This window comes from Nelusetta ayraudi, unplaced genomic scaffold, assembly GCF_046127955.1.
Source record: "Nelusetta ayraudi isolate G7.1 ecotype Tasmania unplaced genomic scaffold, CSIRO-AGI_Nayr_v1 ptg000190l, whole genome shotgun sequence".
In the NCBI taxonomy this organism is placed as follows: Eukaryota; Metazoa; Chordata; class Actinopteri; order Tetraodontiformes; family Monacanthidae; genus Nelusetta; species Nelusetta ayraudi.
This window is the reverse complement of record NW_027466239.1, coordinates 150001-164491: the sequence shown is the minus strand read 5'-3', so window position 1 is coordinate 164491 and position 14491 is coordinate 150001. Positions and strand designations below refer to the sequence as shown.

Here is a 14491-nt window from a genome sequence, read left to right as displayed (position 1 = left end):
GCGTAACATTTATTTTTTTACTTTACGATGTTTGTCAGCCGGACCGGCGGTCCCGGCTTCACCTTGTATACATCGTTGTGTAGCGACGGAGGACTTCTTCTTCTTCTCCTTCTTCTTCGTCGTCGTCGTCTTCTTGACTGACTGGACGTAGCTTTGGCGTAAGGCCGCCCCCCACAGTCTGAAGATGTAACTGCACTTAAGGGGTGTCCCATTTCTAAGCCCTTGCACTTATTTTTGAGGGCCAAGATTGAGGGCCAAGATTGAGGGTTGAGATTGAGGAGTTAAGGGAGGAATTGGAATTGGCCCTTATGTACTTTTTGCTCTCTTGGTCCAGACTTTCTCTAAATATTCAGTGGAGTCTGTCTGCATCATTGAGCCACATCAAGTCGACAGTTTGACACCTACCAAACAACTTCTGACGGAGCTCATGGTGCAAAGGGCAAGAAAACACTTCTTTCTTCTTCTGGGACCCCCGGTAAGGACCTGGTTCCAGGTGCAGGAGCAGGACTCCCGAGTGCAGCTGAGCGCACACTGACCTCCTCGATAGAAGGAATGTTTGCATGTGAGCTGCCACTTTTCATGAAATGATATCTGACAACTCCTGGAGCCACAGGCAGGCCGTGCAAGGTGCAGGAACAACCACCCTGCACCACCTTCTAGTTCTTCTAGTTCCTCTAGTTCTAGTAGTTCTTCTAGTTCTTCTAGTTCCTCTAGTTCTTCTAGTTCTTCTCGTTCTTCTTGTTCCTCTAGTTCTTCTAGTTCCTCTAGTTCTAGTAGTTCTTCTAGTTCTTCTAGTTCCTCTAGTTCTTCTAGTTCTTCTCGTTCTTCTTGTTCCTCTAGTTCTTCTAGTTCCTCTCGTTCTTCTAGTTCCTCTAGTTCTTCTAGTTCTTCTCTCATTGATCTCTCACAAACTGCAGCAACTTCATCTGAATATAGAATACATGATGAATACTCAACCATGTACATTCAGGTCCATGCCTTCATATTTCAGATGTGCAGCTCCAAATTTGGACTCAGCCTATGGTTGGAATGTCCTTTATTTCATAAAATATACATGTATATACATATATATATATTTATATATATATATATATATATATATATATGTACAATATATATACAGGTACTGCCCAGAAAATGAGAATATCCTGAAAAGGTTGTTGTATTTCTGCAGTTCAACTTAAAAGGTGAATGTGACGTATTATATAAAGGAATAATATGCAAATCAATATATTTCAACTTTTCATTTCTTTGGATTTTGCTGATCGGTCTTGCAGCTTCAAAAAAAAAACCTTCAAATTTTATAATAATTTTCTGAGTTTGTGGGTTTGTGGTTTTAATAAGCTGAAAATCGTAATCAATAAAATGTGTTGCTTTCATCTTTTATGTTAAATTGCCAAAATAAAACAACTTTTACTTGATATTCTCATTGTTCGGGCGGTACCTGTATATAAATATATAGATACAGGTATGATTTTTCCAGGTCAGTCACCCTCAGTCTGAGGTGACCAGCAGACCTCCATGCACCTCTGTGCCTTCTCGTAGGCTCCCTCCAGCCACAGAAGCCGCTGTCTGCAGCCGCAGTGCTGAGCACTAGACACACATTTACAACAGACAGTTGTCTCTCTCTCTCTCTCTCTCTCTCTCTCTCTCTCTCTCTCTCTCTAGCATGTACACAGTACACAGTACACAGTACAGAGAGCTGCGCGTCAAAACGTCAGGAAACTTCCCTTCCTTCTTCACGGCCTCAGTTTATTTGTCTTGAGCTCCTTTATTGGCCTCCGCGTGTCCTCGCGCTCCCCCACTCTCACTCCCTCCCTCTTATCTGCTGAGGAATTAAACGGTCTAGATTAGACTCGCACGCTGGTGTTTCTGTGTATGGACTAATGTTCAAGGTCACCTCCAGCGTGCAATCAGACGCGCGGGCCGCCAGCCTCTCCGACAACTCAAAGTCTTATTTTAAAAACTGCTGCTTCACGTCCCTCTAACCTTGACTGTGAAGGCATCCGGGCCTCGTATCTCTGCATGGCCTTGTGTTGTCTTATCTCCACGCAAAATCGTCTTGGCGTTCATTCAGAAGAGCTTTTCCCTCGATATGAACGCTCCAAACACCTACCTGCTGGAGATTAGACGCTAATTGTTATGTCAATTGCCCACGTTAATTCCCCAAGGAAGTGAACACCACCCTGTTTACCCCGATCAACATGTTCCGACAGACTCTATTTCTGATCCGTGCGCACAGAAACACAAGGCAAGTTTGAGGAAAAATGAAGTTGATGTGCACCACAGTTACACAAAATGCTACTTTGCAGGATGAATGCCGTACTGCATGGGGCCGTCCTGCCTGCTTCAGGAGTCGAAATGTTGTTGGAGCGCCTGACAAACTTCAGAGGCTCGAGGAACGTGGGAAAATGCTGAGTCTGAAAGATATTCATTCAAAAGATGACAATAACAATGCATACATGGACAGGTTTTCTTCTAAACTTTCTCTATATTATTTCATTATATACTATTTTCTCCTCGTCGAGACACAGACACCAAAGTCAAACTCCTGCCTTTAGACATTATGGCAAAAAAAACATAAATCATATTCTGACATAGAGAAAGTATTAATAATGACAGCTTTAAACTCCAACTCAACTACTCAACAACAATGTCTCTTTTGAACTTTAATCTTGACTTTTTTTTTTACCTGTGTTGGGAATTGCAAACAAATCGTGACGGCGACAAAGACACGGAGAACCTTGTTTTGAGAACCTTGTTTATTCTGGCGTCACACTGAGCAACTCCTCGTTCCCTCGCAGAGAACACTTCCACCTGCTCACGCAATAACGAAGATAGCAGGGGAGCTGAGGAGGCCACGGGAGCTCCTGCTGGGAGGATGCTTGCCTTTGTCCTTGAAGATAAAAGCAACTTTACGACACGGCCAAGTCGCACCTGTTAACACTATCTTCATCGCTTCATTGGGATGACATCACCATCACATTTCCACTCTTCTTGATTATTATTTAATCTTTTCTACTTCTTCTTCTTCTCCTGCCACTCTATCCGGAGTCGGGTCTCGGGGGCAGCAGCCTCAGCAGGGACCCCCAGACTTCCCTGGACCCAGTCACCTCCTCCAGCTCCTCCAGTGGGACCCCAAGGCGGTCCCAAGGCCAGCCCAGAGACCTATAGTCCCTCCAGGGTGTCCTGGGTCTTCCTCGGGGTCTCCTCCCTCCTGGTGGGACATGCCTGGAACACCTCTCCAAGGAGGCGTCCAGCAGACACTTGAAGCAGAATGCTGAGTCCTCTCCATGTGGAGGAGCAGCAGCTCTACTTCAAGCTCCTCCCAGACGACCCAGCTCCTCACCTGGTCCCTGAGGGCGACCCAGCATCCACAAAAGGCCGTCTTGGTGTAAACGGAACCTGTGCAATCCATCTCTACATCGACCTACTTTACTTCTGGTTCCCCATAGCAGTAAAATGACCTCTCTCATTTTTTTCTAGCGTCCAGTTTCCTCCGTAATGCTAAATCAATGGATTAAATCATAATCAGTCGTCCTCCACAGATGTCAGGAGTGATCATGATCGTACCAAACCCCAGCCTAGACTGTTCAGCCACTCTCAGACTGGGAGTGTTATCACCTGGATTCTTTTCTGTTATTATCATGTTATTACAGTCTTGACTGGTCTGGATCTAAAATCCAGACCGAGACCAGACCCTTAAAAAGTGGTCCGGAGACAAAGGACCGACCACCAGGACTACAACACTAGCTTGTACTGCACTAAATCGCAACCAAAGGCGTCTCAAAGCACCTTGTACAGTCAGTGGAAAAACCACCTGGGTCCTTTCTTTATGTTCATCTGCTCACTGTCGTTAGAAAAAGACCACGTAGTGTCAGTGGCGATGATGTTTTCCACCCAGAGGTGAATGTAATCCGTGGTGCCGGGTCTTGAGTCGTTCCCTCAGAGCCTCCTCACTTCCTCTGACCTTCACCCCCCCGTCCTGGAGGTAAACTACCACTAGGACAACACGAGAGAACAGCTGGTGCTGCAGTCTTACAGCTTGTAACAGTGCCGCTCCTTAATGTTGACGTGTGCAGCGACACACCATGCGGCGCCAACATGGCTGTTCAGCCACTGAGAATCCGCAATTCTCAGTGGCTGCAGGACGCCCGATGATGACGGGATGACATTCAATGGAAACTGATGAGAGCTCGACTGCTGCCAAAAAGTCCAGAACCGCAGAACCCCGGGGCCTTGGGAATAAAGTATCCGTCGTATTTGATTGGCACGATATACATTTGGGACGAGTGTCAAGTAAGTAGACGGCATAAAACCCTATGAGGGCTCAAATATGTGAAGGACGTTGAGATGAATCTGTTGAGTGTGGTTCTGAGATGTGAGCTGAACGTTCAACCAGCCTCCAAAACAAAGCCCTGTCAGGTTTATTGCATTTGTGAATCTCTGCTGCTGCAGGTCTCTGACCCGAACCCTGCAGATGGACGGAGAGAACTGAGGCATTCCAGACCAGTTTGGTTCTCTGAGAAATGAAATGACTTCTTAGAGTGTTTTCATGACACATGGTGGGTTCATCACGGCTGTAATGCTGCCGTGGTTTGTGACGGTGGACCCAGGTAGGCACATTGAGAAAACCCAGCTTCCTCCCCTGCGATATGTCAAGGAGGAGGAGCTTTGCCTCCATCCGCTTGGTTTGGGCCCGGCCAGCTTTGTAGTCCCAGTTTGTTGGCTTCTTCCTGGTGCATCTTCAGGGCTTCCTTCTGGCCGATGGTGTTGTGTGCTTACTCCACGTTGAAGATGAGGTAACGACCCAGTCTGGGCAAAGACCTCGGTCCACCAGATGGTGAGTGATGCAGTTGAACAGGTCTGTCGCAGCCCCGTCTCACTCCGCTGTCAACGGAGACACAGGCAGAGTCCCTGCTATTGACGCACACACAAGGCCTTTAGAAGAGACTGGTCATCTTTGCAGGGGGGCTCCACCGACGGTATGGACCTCCCAGACGGACGCGTGGTCTACCGGATCAGAAGAAGCTTTGACATCTGGCGATGACGTCGAGGTGTCTGTCCCAGCAGAACTCCTGCGCCCTCTTGATGATAAGGCAGGTGGCAAAGACTGAGTGTGGTGAGAGGTTTGGCACGGAACACTGTCTGTCTGCCCCGATGGGCCCAGGACAATAAGCTCATGGGGGGGGTTTGTGTTGCAGATGCCAGAGGCCTTGACACTGCATCAATTCAAAGAACGTGACCCCTCTGTGGCAGCGGGGGTCTACACTGCAGCCCTTATTTGTACTGATATTTTCCAAAGACAAACACGAGAGTGGCGACTGTTTTGAGTGGAGGGTGACGCAAGAGGTCCTCTCTCCCCGCAGCAGCAGCAGCAGCAGCTGATGCATTCCTCCACTGTGTTGACTGCGACTGTCTGCAGCTGGGGGATTGTTTATACTTGCTGCAGGGTCCGGTGCTTCTGGCTGAATTTATGGTTGTGTTTTTATGACGCTGATGACGCTGTGGTCAAGGGTCTTACTGGTTTATGGTACCTGAAGTCAGTGCAGCTGTTTATGGTTGGTTTTATCACAAGCCAAGAAAGGTTCTTTGGGGGAGGGCTGTTCACTCTTAGGGCCTGCTGATATGCCTTGATTTCCTGTCTGGGTTGATGACCCACTATACCCTCGCTAACTTGAGGGTATAGTGGGTCACTTGGTTGACGGCGGGCCGTGTCCACACGCTCATAGGCCAGCACGTTGGGCTTCTAGGGCCCACTGCCGTACCGAGCTTCCCTGCAGTCCAGGTTAGGGACCACGAGGTCCCAGTATCCCTCTTAGGGCCTGCTGACCTGCCTTGATTTTCTGTCTGGGTTGACTGACAAAAACTGACCTACTATACCCTCTGGTGAGGGTATAGTAGGTCAGTTTTTGGTGGACAGCGGTGTGTGTCCACTGCCGTGCCGAGCTTCCCTGCAGTCCAGTTTAGGGACCACGAGGTCCCAGTATCACTCTTAGGGCCTGCTGACCTGCCTTGATTTTCTGTCTGGGTTGACTGACAAAAACTGACCTACTATACCCTCTGGTGAGGGTATAGTAGGTCAGTTTTTGGTGGACAGCGGTATGTGTCCACTGCCGTGCCAAGCTTCCCTGCAGTCCAGTTTAGGGACCACGAGGTCCCAGTATCACTCTTAGGGCCTGCTGACCTGCCTCGTGGTCCCTAAACTGGACTGCAGGGAAGCTCGGCACGGCAGTGGACACACACCGCTGTCCACCAAAAACTGACCTACTATACCCTCTCTTGAGGGTATAGTAGGTCAGTTTTTGGTGGACAGCGCTGTGTGTCCACACGCTGATAGGCCAGCACGTTGTGCCTCTAGGGCCCACCACAGTACCAAGCTCTCCTGCAGTCCAGGTTAGGGACCACGAGGTCCCAGTGTCCAGTATGAGGCACAAAACATTGCTGACGGCTGATGGAAGCACTGTTAAAATCACATCAGGTCTGATACTGAGGCTGATAAGGGGATGGATCGTATGGTATCGTTAGCTGACATTGGGCTTGGTGTATTTTATAGCCAAGATACCATTAAACTGGCCAAAAATAGTAAGTACAATAAATTTCAATAAATATTGAAATGTTTTTCAGCTTCAAGAGAGGCCTTGATTTTCTTTGAGGGTTCGGAGCAGCAGGTGAGTCCACTGTACACCGCAGCTGTCGGGTTGGAATACAGAACTTTGCCCAAACCAGTGAATTTGGTGCCGGCGCTCGTCGCTCAACGGATGGATGGCAGGTGGTTTCCACTCAAGCCAATCAAAACTCCTTCACACATTCTGTGAGAGCACGGCTGCTGGAGACAAGGTTTTATTGAAGCAATGACACGCAATAAACTCAACAACATTATCAGCAGCCAATCAAGACCCAATAAAAGCTGTCTGGTCAGAGTGGACCAACTAGGTTCTAGGACTACACTGCAAGCCTGCCGGCACTGTGGCAAAAATGTCGGGGTCCGAATTGAAGTCATTTGTACCCTGGCATGGACCCTCTATTCTTTTTCCAGCTGCTGCCTACATTGAAGTCTGCAGACAAGGTCCAGTTGGAGCACTGCCAACCTCTGGGAACTGAATTGCAGGGCTCCCTCCCGAGTCCACCGCAGGTTTGAGTTCAGCTGGAGCACTGGCGACCTGCAACAGTGTCCTGCAGTGTCCTGCAGTGTCCTGCTCCGTTGAACTTCTACGTCTGAGCGCTGCCCAGAATTGGACATCCACCGCTGCTCCGTGCCGCTGAGTTTGGCTTTGCCTCGCGCAAGAGAAACTGTTTGCCATTCTGCTCGGCCGGGGAAAAAAACGGCTGCTGCTCACAACAGCAGACTAAATATTTACTGGAAACTTCGATCAAACCAGAGTGGGAAATCAAACTACTGGAGGAGCGAGCGCAAGGCACCGCGTCGGCCGAGGATAAACAGCTACTCTCCGTGTCAACTCTTTGTTTTACTGAAACCTCTCCGGTGGCCTTTTGAAAAGCCCACATCTCCACATCGACCATTCCTCCCTTTGGGGAACACACACGGAGAAGGAGAACGTTCTATTTAAAACCAAAGAAAAAGAGAGAACAATGCTTAGGACCGAACATTCATCGTTTGATGATCAGGAAATCTTCAGTTTAAGCTCAGCTATTAGAAAGACGAAAGCAGCTGCCATTCACTGTCCCTGTCTATTGATCTGTTTACAGCGTTCCACACACACACATACACACACACACAGAGAGCGAGAGAGAGAGAGAGAGAGAGAGAGAGAGAGAGAGAGACCTTGGAACTATTTACCAGCTCTTGCAGGATTGCTGTTCAGGTAACGTGTCCATGAACTCCAGTCAAGGCCGACCAGCCCCCACCTGCCCCACCACACACACACACACACACACACACACACACACACACACACACACGTGCGCACACACGCACTTGGCAATAGCAAGGGATGTATATGTCCAGATTCATTTTTTCACACATACGCGGCAACGCTGCATTCCTGAGCAAACACCTGCGAGCAAAGCTCATCAATAAAACCACCGCCGGTTCTTGCCGAGCCAATGGCAGGGCGGTCTGGAGTCGTGACATCACCACATTTCACAAGACCCACCCCGAGGCGGCGGGTATAAGAATACGTCCTGGCGTGCTCGTACTGACGCTGCCAACACGGAGAGGCTCTGCACGCCGAGCGAGCGAGCGCCACACTAACGGAACTTCCAATCAGCTGCCACTCAAAGAGACTTCCTGTCAGCCTCCCCGCCGTCTCAGACCGCAGTTCTCGTCCTGACCGGCGCCGTCGCTGATTATTACAATGCTGAGCATTGCTCTGATCTGGGCCGTGGTGGTCGGACTGTGTTGCATGCTGTGGCTGGCGGTGGGCATCAGACGCAGGTAAGACCTCTCGCTCTCCACGCTCTCTCTGTTTCTCTCTTGCAGTACTTATGATGCCAGGGTGGTGGCGCTACGCTGGAGCGCTGGTCACCCCCCAGCAGTGCTGGTTGCGGGTGCACTGTGCTAGTGCAGACCAGTCAGCGCTCACCTGACGTAGAGTCAACCAAGGCTCTCAGGACAGTGATGGATGAACTGGTTCTAGCGCCTCCTGCTGGCATGGCCGTGGGTTCAGTGAGCGCGGATGATGATATGATATTAATAACGTACATATTGCAAATGATATCTATTGATACTGCGGTGTGTGTGTGTGTGACAGTGTGCGAGTTGTAGCTCTGCCTGCACGGGTTGTGTTGTTGTGTTGTTGGGGTGAGTGAGTGTCCACTGTCCAACAAGACCACATTCACTGGAGGTAGCACACACACTGGCTGTGTGTGTGTGTGTGTGTGTTTGTGTGTGTGTGTGTGTTTTCAATTCTGTGAAGCACTGTACATCAATGTGTGTAGTCATGATTTGAAATTATGAGATGAAACCTTAAATCATCACGATCTTCTCAAATGGTTGTCTTCCTCTCTCTCCCTCTCTCTCCCTCTCTCTCTCCCTCTCTCTCTCCCCCCTCTCTCCCTCTCTCTCCCTTTCTTTCTCTCTCTTTCTCTCTCTCTCTCTCTCCCTCTCTCTCTCCCTCTCTCCCCCTCTCTCTCTCCCTCTCTCTCTGTCCCTCTCTCTCTCTCTCCCCCCAACTCTCTCTCCCTCTCTCTCTCTTTCTCTCCCCCCAACTCCTTCTCTCTCTCTCTCCCAACTCTCTCTCTCCCTCTCTCTCTCTCTCTCCCCCCCAACTCTCCCTCTCCCTCTCTCTCTCCCTCCCTCTCTCTCTCTCCCCCTCTCCCCCTCTCTCTCTCTCTTTCTCCCCCTCCCCCCCCCCCCCCTCCCTCTCTCTAAATGTCAATAGGCAAGCGGGTGAGCCTGCTCTTGAGAACGGCCTCATTCCGTACCTCGGCTGCGCCCTGCAGTTCGGCGCCAACCCGCTCAAATTCCTCCGCAGCCGCCAGAACAAATACGGCCACATCTTCACCTGCAAGATCGCCGGCCAGTTCATCCACTTCCTGTGCGACCCCTTCTCCTACCACTCAGTCATCCGGCAGGGGAGACACCTGGACTGGAGGAAGTTTCACTTCGCTACGTCCGTCAAGGTAACGTCGGCGCCAGGCGGTCTTTGGATTCTTTGCAGGTCCGTGTGTCTGTTGACCCTCGGGTTCCACTCTGTTCTCTTGTCGCCAGGCCTTTGGCCACGACAGCTTCGACCCTCGCCACGGCCACACCACGGAGAACCTCCACCAGACCTTCCTGAAGACCCTGCAGGGCGACGCTCTGCCCTCTCTGATCGAGTCCATGATGGGCCACCTTCAGGACATCATGCTGAGGTCCGACACCATCAGCCCGACCAGGGAGCACTGGGAGGTGGACGGCATCTTTGCATTCTGTTACAAGGTCAGAATCCCCCCTCGGGAAGGTTGCACCTGAAACTCACCGCATAATGGACCTGGAATTCTTCCTTTTTGGATGGACGCTAAATGCTAATGGATGCTGGCTATGGTTTGACAGCCAATCCCTTACCCGGTCGGTCTTCTCCTCTGTGCGGCAGGTGATGTTTCAGTCCGGTTACCTGACTCTCTTCGGCAAAGACTTTGGCGAGAACAAGTGTGAGGTCCGACAGGCGGCGCAGAAGGCGCTGGTGCTCAACGCCTTGGAGAACTTCAAAGAGTTCGACAAGATCTTTCCCGCTCTGGTGGCCGGCCTGCCGATCCACGTCTTCAAGAGCGCGTACAGCGCCAGAGAGGTGAGTCCAGTTCCTAGTCGGTGGGTGAAGGACACAGCAGAACAGAAAGAAAACCGACTTTGTCTGCTTGTTCTGTTTGATGGTCAGAACCTGGCCAAGACCATGCACGCTGAGAAGCTGTCCAAGAGGGAGAACATTTCCGACCTCATCTCCATGCGGATGATCCTAAACGATTCCCTGTCCACCTTCAATGACGTGAGCAAGTCCAGGACCCACGTTGCTCTCCTCTGGGCTTCCCAGGCCAACACCCTCCCAGCGACCTTCTGGAGTCTCTTCTATTTGATCAGGTGAACTCATCATGGCTGTTTTTGGTCTTGAAAAAAAACAAACTCCAAAACCTTCAAAGAATTCAGAGACGGGATTAAAATAACCATAAAAAGAACTTTGCATTAACTCCAGAATTAACTTCAGGATTGAAGTTTGCTTGCCAAGCCCTACTAACCTGCAGTGGTGCGTATAATTTTCCACTGTGTTGTGTTTTCTGTGGAACGCTGTGAGGACGCTCCAGGTCTGGAGGGATACGTGCAACTACACCGAACAACCAGTCGGATGTGATTGTAGTTTGTGTCCTCATGGCTCCATGGCGTTCGAGACGACTGATTTGTGATGGCTCGCCCACGTGTGAGGCCTCCAGAGTTACCGTCACCGTCGAGGCTTGACCTCACAAGTATTGAAGTGAGACCTTGGCCACGATATTCGTGAGTCGATAAAAGACTCGCGACTCACCTGTGACCAGCTGGAAAGGTTCTGCAGATGATTCCGGAGAAGAATTCCCCAGCTACCTTTTTCCAAACCCCTGGTGCACGGAAAAGAAAGAATGAGTCACTGATTCAGTTTATAAGAGGAGTGTTTTTTTTTTAAAGTCTAGTTAAAGAGAATAATCCTGAACGCTTAAATCGTGTTGTCACTCAGATCACATGACTACTGCATTGTAAACTTTAACGGCGTAGTTACGCAGATAAGGCCCGCATTTGGACACTTATCATCAAGAAGTAAGCCAAGTCAAACTACGGCACCAACCCGCTGGCTTGTGTTGTGTTGTGTTCAGGAGTCCGGACGCGATGAGAGCAGCGCGCGAGGAGATCCAGAAGATCTTCTCGGGTCCTGGAGGACCGGAGGTGGACGAGAAGGAGTCAGTGACCCTCAGCAGGGAGCAGCTGGACAACATGCCTGTTCTAGGTAGGCACACTGCGTACTGCACCTCAGGGTACACAATGAGTCAGTATCAATTGGACTGATTCCACTCCAGAACCTTTGCTCCGCCTTTGCTCAGTAAAAGTACACAGATGGCACCGTTGTACCAGTTTTCCATTGAAATATCAGATATTTGATGGTGGAGAAGGAGTGAGATGGAGAACAGCGCAGAAAGCAGCAGCGTAGCATAGTTAGCAGGAGCGGTCCAGGTGAGGGCAGCCGGTTAGCTTAGCCCTGGTTAGCTTAGCTCACTGTCTTCAGTTAGACTGCATTTCTTTGACTGGGTTCAGTTTTGACACGGCTGAGTGAAAAGCATTTGGTTTTTCTCTCTCTTGTTGTGTAGAACTACAACTTTATTGTCCATGGGTTTGCCTCATTGTTATGGTTTCAACATAGTTTCAACTGTTCTCCCCCAAAATATGAAAACCAGGTGTCAGACAGCTGTTTGGGAGCAGAGGTGTGGAGGTTGAAGCAGCGCCACATAGAGGCTCAAACAGGCGTTCACACTCACCACCAGCATGAAGTCTAGATCTGATCCAGAGCAGGTCCTCAGCCCAGTAGGACCTGCTCCTGGGACTGAGGACCCAGAGCAGGTCCTCAACCCAGGAAGACCTGCTCCTGGGCTGAGGACCCAGAGCAGGTCCTCAGCCCAGGAGGACCTGCTCTGGGTCCTCAGCCCCAGGAGGACCTGCTCCTGGGCTGAGGACCCAGAGAAGGTCCTCAGCCCAGTCAACCCACACAACAAGCTTTTGGAATTAGAGAACACACACACACACACGCACACACACACACACACACACACACACACACACACACACACACACACACACACACACAGGTGTATGACCTGGAGGTATCTGTGGTTGTATTCAGTCGCTGCCTAATGACAGTGTAATAATGCAGTAAAGGACGATAAGGGACTCTTTTCATTTCTCTTGAGCTGATATCAACAAAAAGGTACCAAAACTCAAAAGTACACAACTCACGGACCTCTTGACAACATGTGCTGCAGTGCGTGCCATCACACCCTGTTGTATCTGAACATGAAGAATGTTGCCGAAGCCTCCGAGACGTGCAGTGACTGGGTCGGGTTGCCGGCAACGGCAGCATTATCTCTCTATCCAAGGGCAGATCTCAGATCTGCCCTTGGATAGAGAGACTGTTTGCTGTTTGTCCTTGCAGCTTTACTACCAGGTATGACTCCTCTTCATATCTACGGTGCGGCTCCGGGGTCAGAGTGAGCCGAGATCCTCCAGTCCAAAGTACCGGCTGGGCGTCCTGAGGTGAAGGTGGCGTCCGTCCTTCGACTCTCCGGGTCCTGTTTGGAGGATTCCAGGCGTGCGGTCTGAAGCACACGGCGTCCAAATTCACTTTGGATTCGCTGTCATGGTTCCAGGTAGTGAGACAGGAACGCTCGGGTCTGCCGGTGCCCCGAGGGTTAGGGTTAGGGACGTCTGCCGGAGCGGGTTCTGTGGGTTTGACGGACGGTCCTCGACCTGCCGTTAGCTAACACGGACGTTGCATCAGTAGCTGCGCCTCACTGTCGTAGAGTAGACGGCTTCAGTGGGGGCGGCTGGACTTGTTCTTGTTCGGCCTCGCACCAGAAAGGCTTCTTCACTTCAGGTCTCCAGGTCAGATCCGGAGATCATTGGGTAAAGGTGTGAACGCGTGTTTGAACCTCTGTGTGGCGCTGCTTCAACCCGCCCACCATTTCCCCCCCCAGTCAGCTTCTTTTGTGATGAAGGCAGGACGAAGATGACCTAGAAGTACATGAAATACATGAAAACCAAAATGTTTTTTGTTTTGTTTTTCTCAACTGTGGATCCTAAAGATTGTTTTTTTCAAAAAAGAATTCACTGAAATGATTTGCAAGTTTTATCGATGGGAAAAATCGACTAAAGCTCAAAATGAGCAGTTCTGAAGTGAAGAAGCCTTCCAGACGAGAGGTCAAATGTCTTCCGGCTCTGGAGAAGGAGGCCAGTTGCCCTGAGGTAACCCCTCCCACTGCTGGCTCCCTGTCTCCAGATCACACCTTAAAGCACCAGTGAACCATTGCACCGTTGGCCCTGGACCAGGTTGTCGTTGGTCAGCGGCTCAGTGACGCTCTGCTTCCTCGAGATAACGTCGTGCCAGCACTGCACCTCAACACTGCACCTCACCACTGCACCTGAACACTGCACCTGAACACTGCACCTCAACACTGCATCTGAACACTGCACCTCAACACTGCACCTCAACACTGCCCTCAGCACTGCACCTCAACACTGCACCTCAACACTGCATCTGAACACTGCACCTCAGCACTGCACCTCAACACTGCACCTGAACACTGCACCTCAGCACTGCACCTCAACACTGCACCTGAACACTGCACCTCAACACTGCACCTCAACACTGCATCTGAACACTGCACCTGAACACTGCACCTGAACACTGCACCTCAACACTGCATCTGAACACTGCACCTCAGCACTGCACCTCAACACTGCACCTCAACACTGCATCTGAACACTGCACCTCAACACTGCACCTCAGCACTGCACCTCAGCACTGCACCTCAACACTGCACCTCAACACTGCATCTGAACACTGCACCTCAACACTGCACCTCAGCACTGCACCTCAGCACTGCACCTCAACACTGCACCTGAACACTGCACCTCAGCACTGCTTGGTTGCAGACTCACCCGACAGCTATTTTAACAACGCACACAGTGGCGGCTGCACAACCGACTGTGCAGCGCCACCTAGTTTTAATGTTGGAAGTTGCCTTTGGTCCGTGGCCTCTGGATGTGTTGTCGAAAAACCAAAAAAGTTCCTCTGCTGATGGTCTTCCTCCTCTGCTCACAGACAGCGTCATCAAAGAGGCCATGCGGCTCTCTAGCGCCTCCATGAACGTGAGGATTGCAAAGGAGGACTTCCTGCTCCACCTGGACAACCAGGAGGCCTACCGCATCAGGAAGGACGACGTCATCGCCATGTATCCCCCCATGCTGCACTTTGACCCCGAGATCTACGAAGACCCCTATGTGAGGCCGCGGTCCATGCAGTTTCTGAGAGGATGA

The 14491-nt window shown here is 50.6% G+C and overlaps 2 protein-coding genes across 2 annotated transcripts in view; both read left to right on the top strand.

Moving 5' to 3' along the window:
- Positions 1–14491, top strand: part of LOC142881297 (NLR family CARD domain-containing protein 3-like) — a 160242-nt gene that overhangs the window by 14254 nt on the left and 131497 nt on the right. The gene's annotated exons all lie outside the window — the stretch shown is intronic.
- cyp7a1 (cytochrome P450, family 7, subfamily A, polypeptide 1) overlaps positions 8316–14491 on the top strand; it is a 6560-nt gene continuing 384 nt past the window's right edge. Inside the window, exons 1-7 of the mRNA XM_076015495.1 lie at positions 8316–8398; positions 9345–9585; positions 9674–9883; positions 10038–10232; positions 10320–10519; positions 11281–11411; positions 14277–14455. Coding sequence (XP_075871610.1) covers positions 8319–8398; positions 9345–9585; positions 9674–9883; positions 10038–10232; positions 10320–10519; positions 11281–11411; positions 14277–14455 — 1236 coding nt within the window. The 5' untranslated portion in view covers positions 8316–8318. The remainder of the gene's footprint in view (positions 8399–9344; positions 9586–9673; positions 9884–10037; positions 10233–10319; positions 10520–11280; positions 11412–14276; positions 14456–14491) is intronic.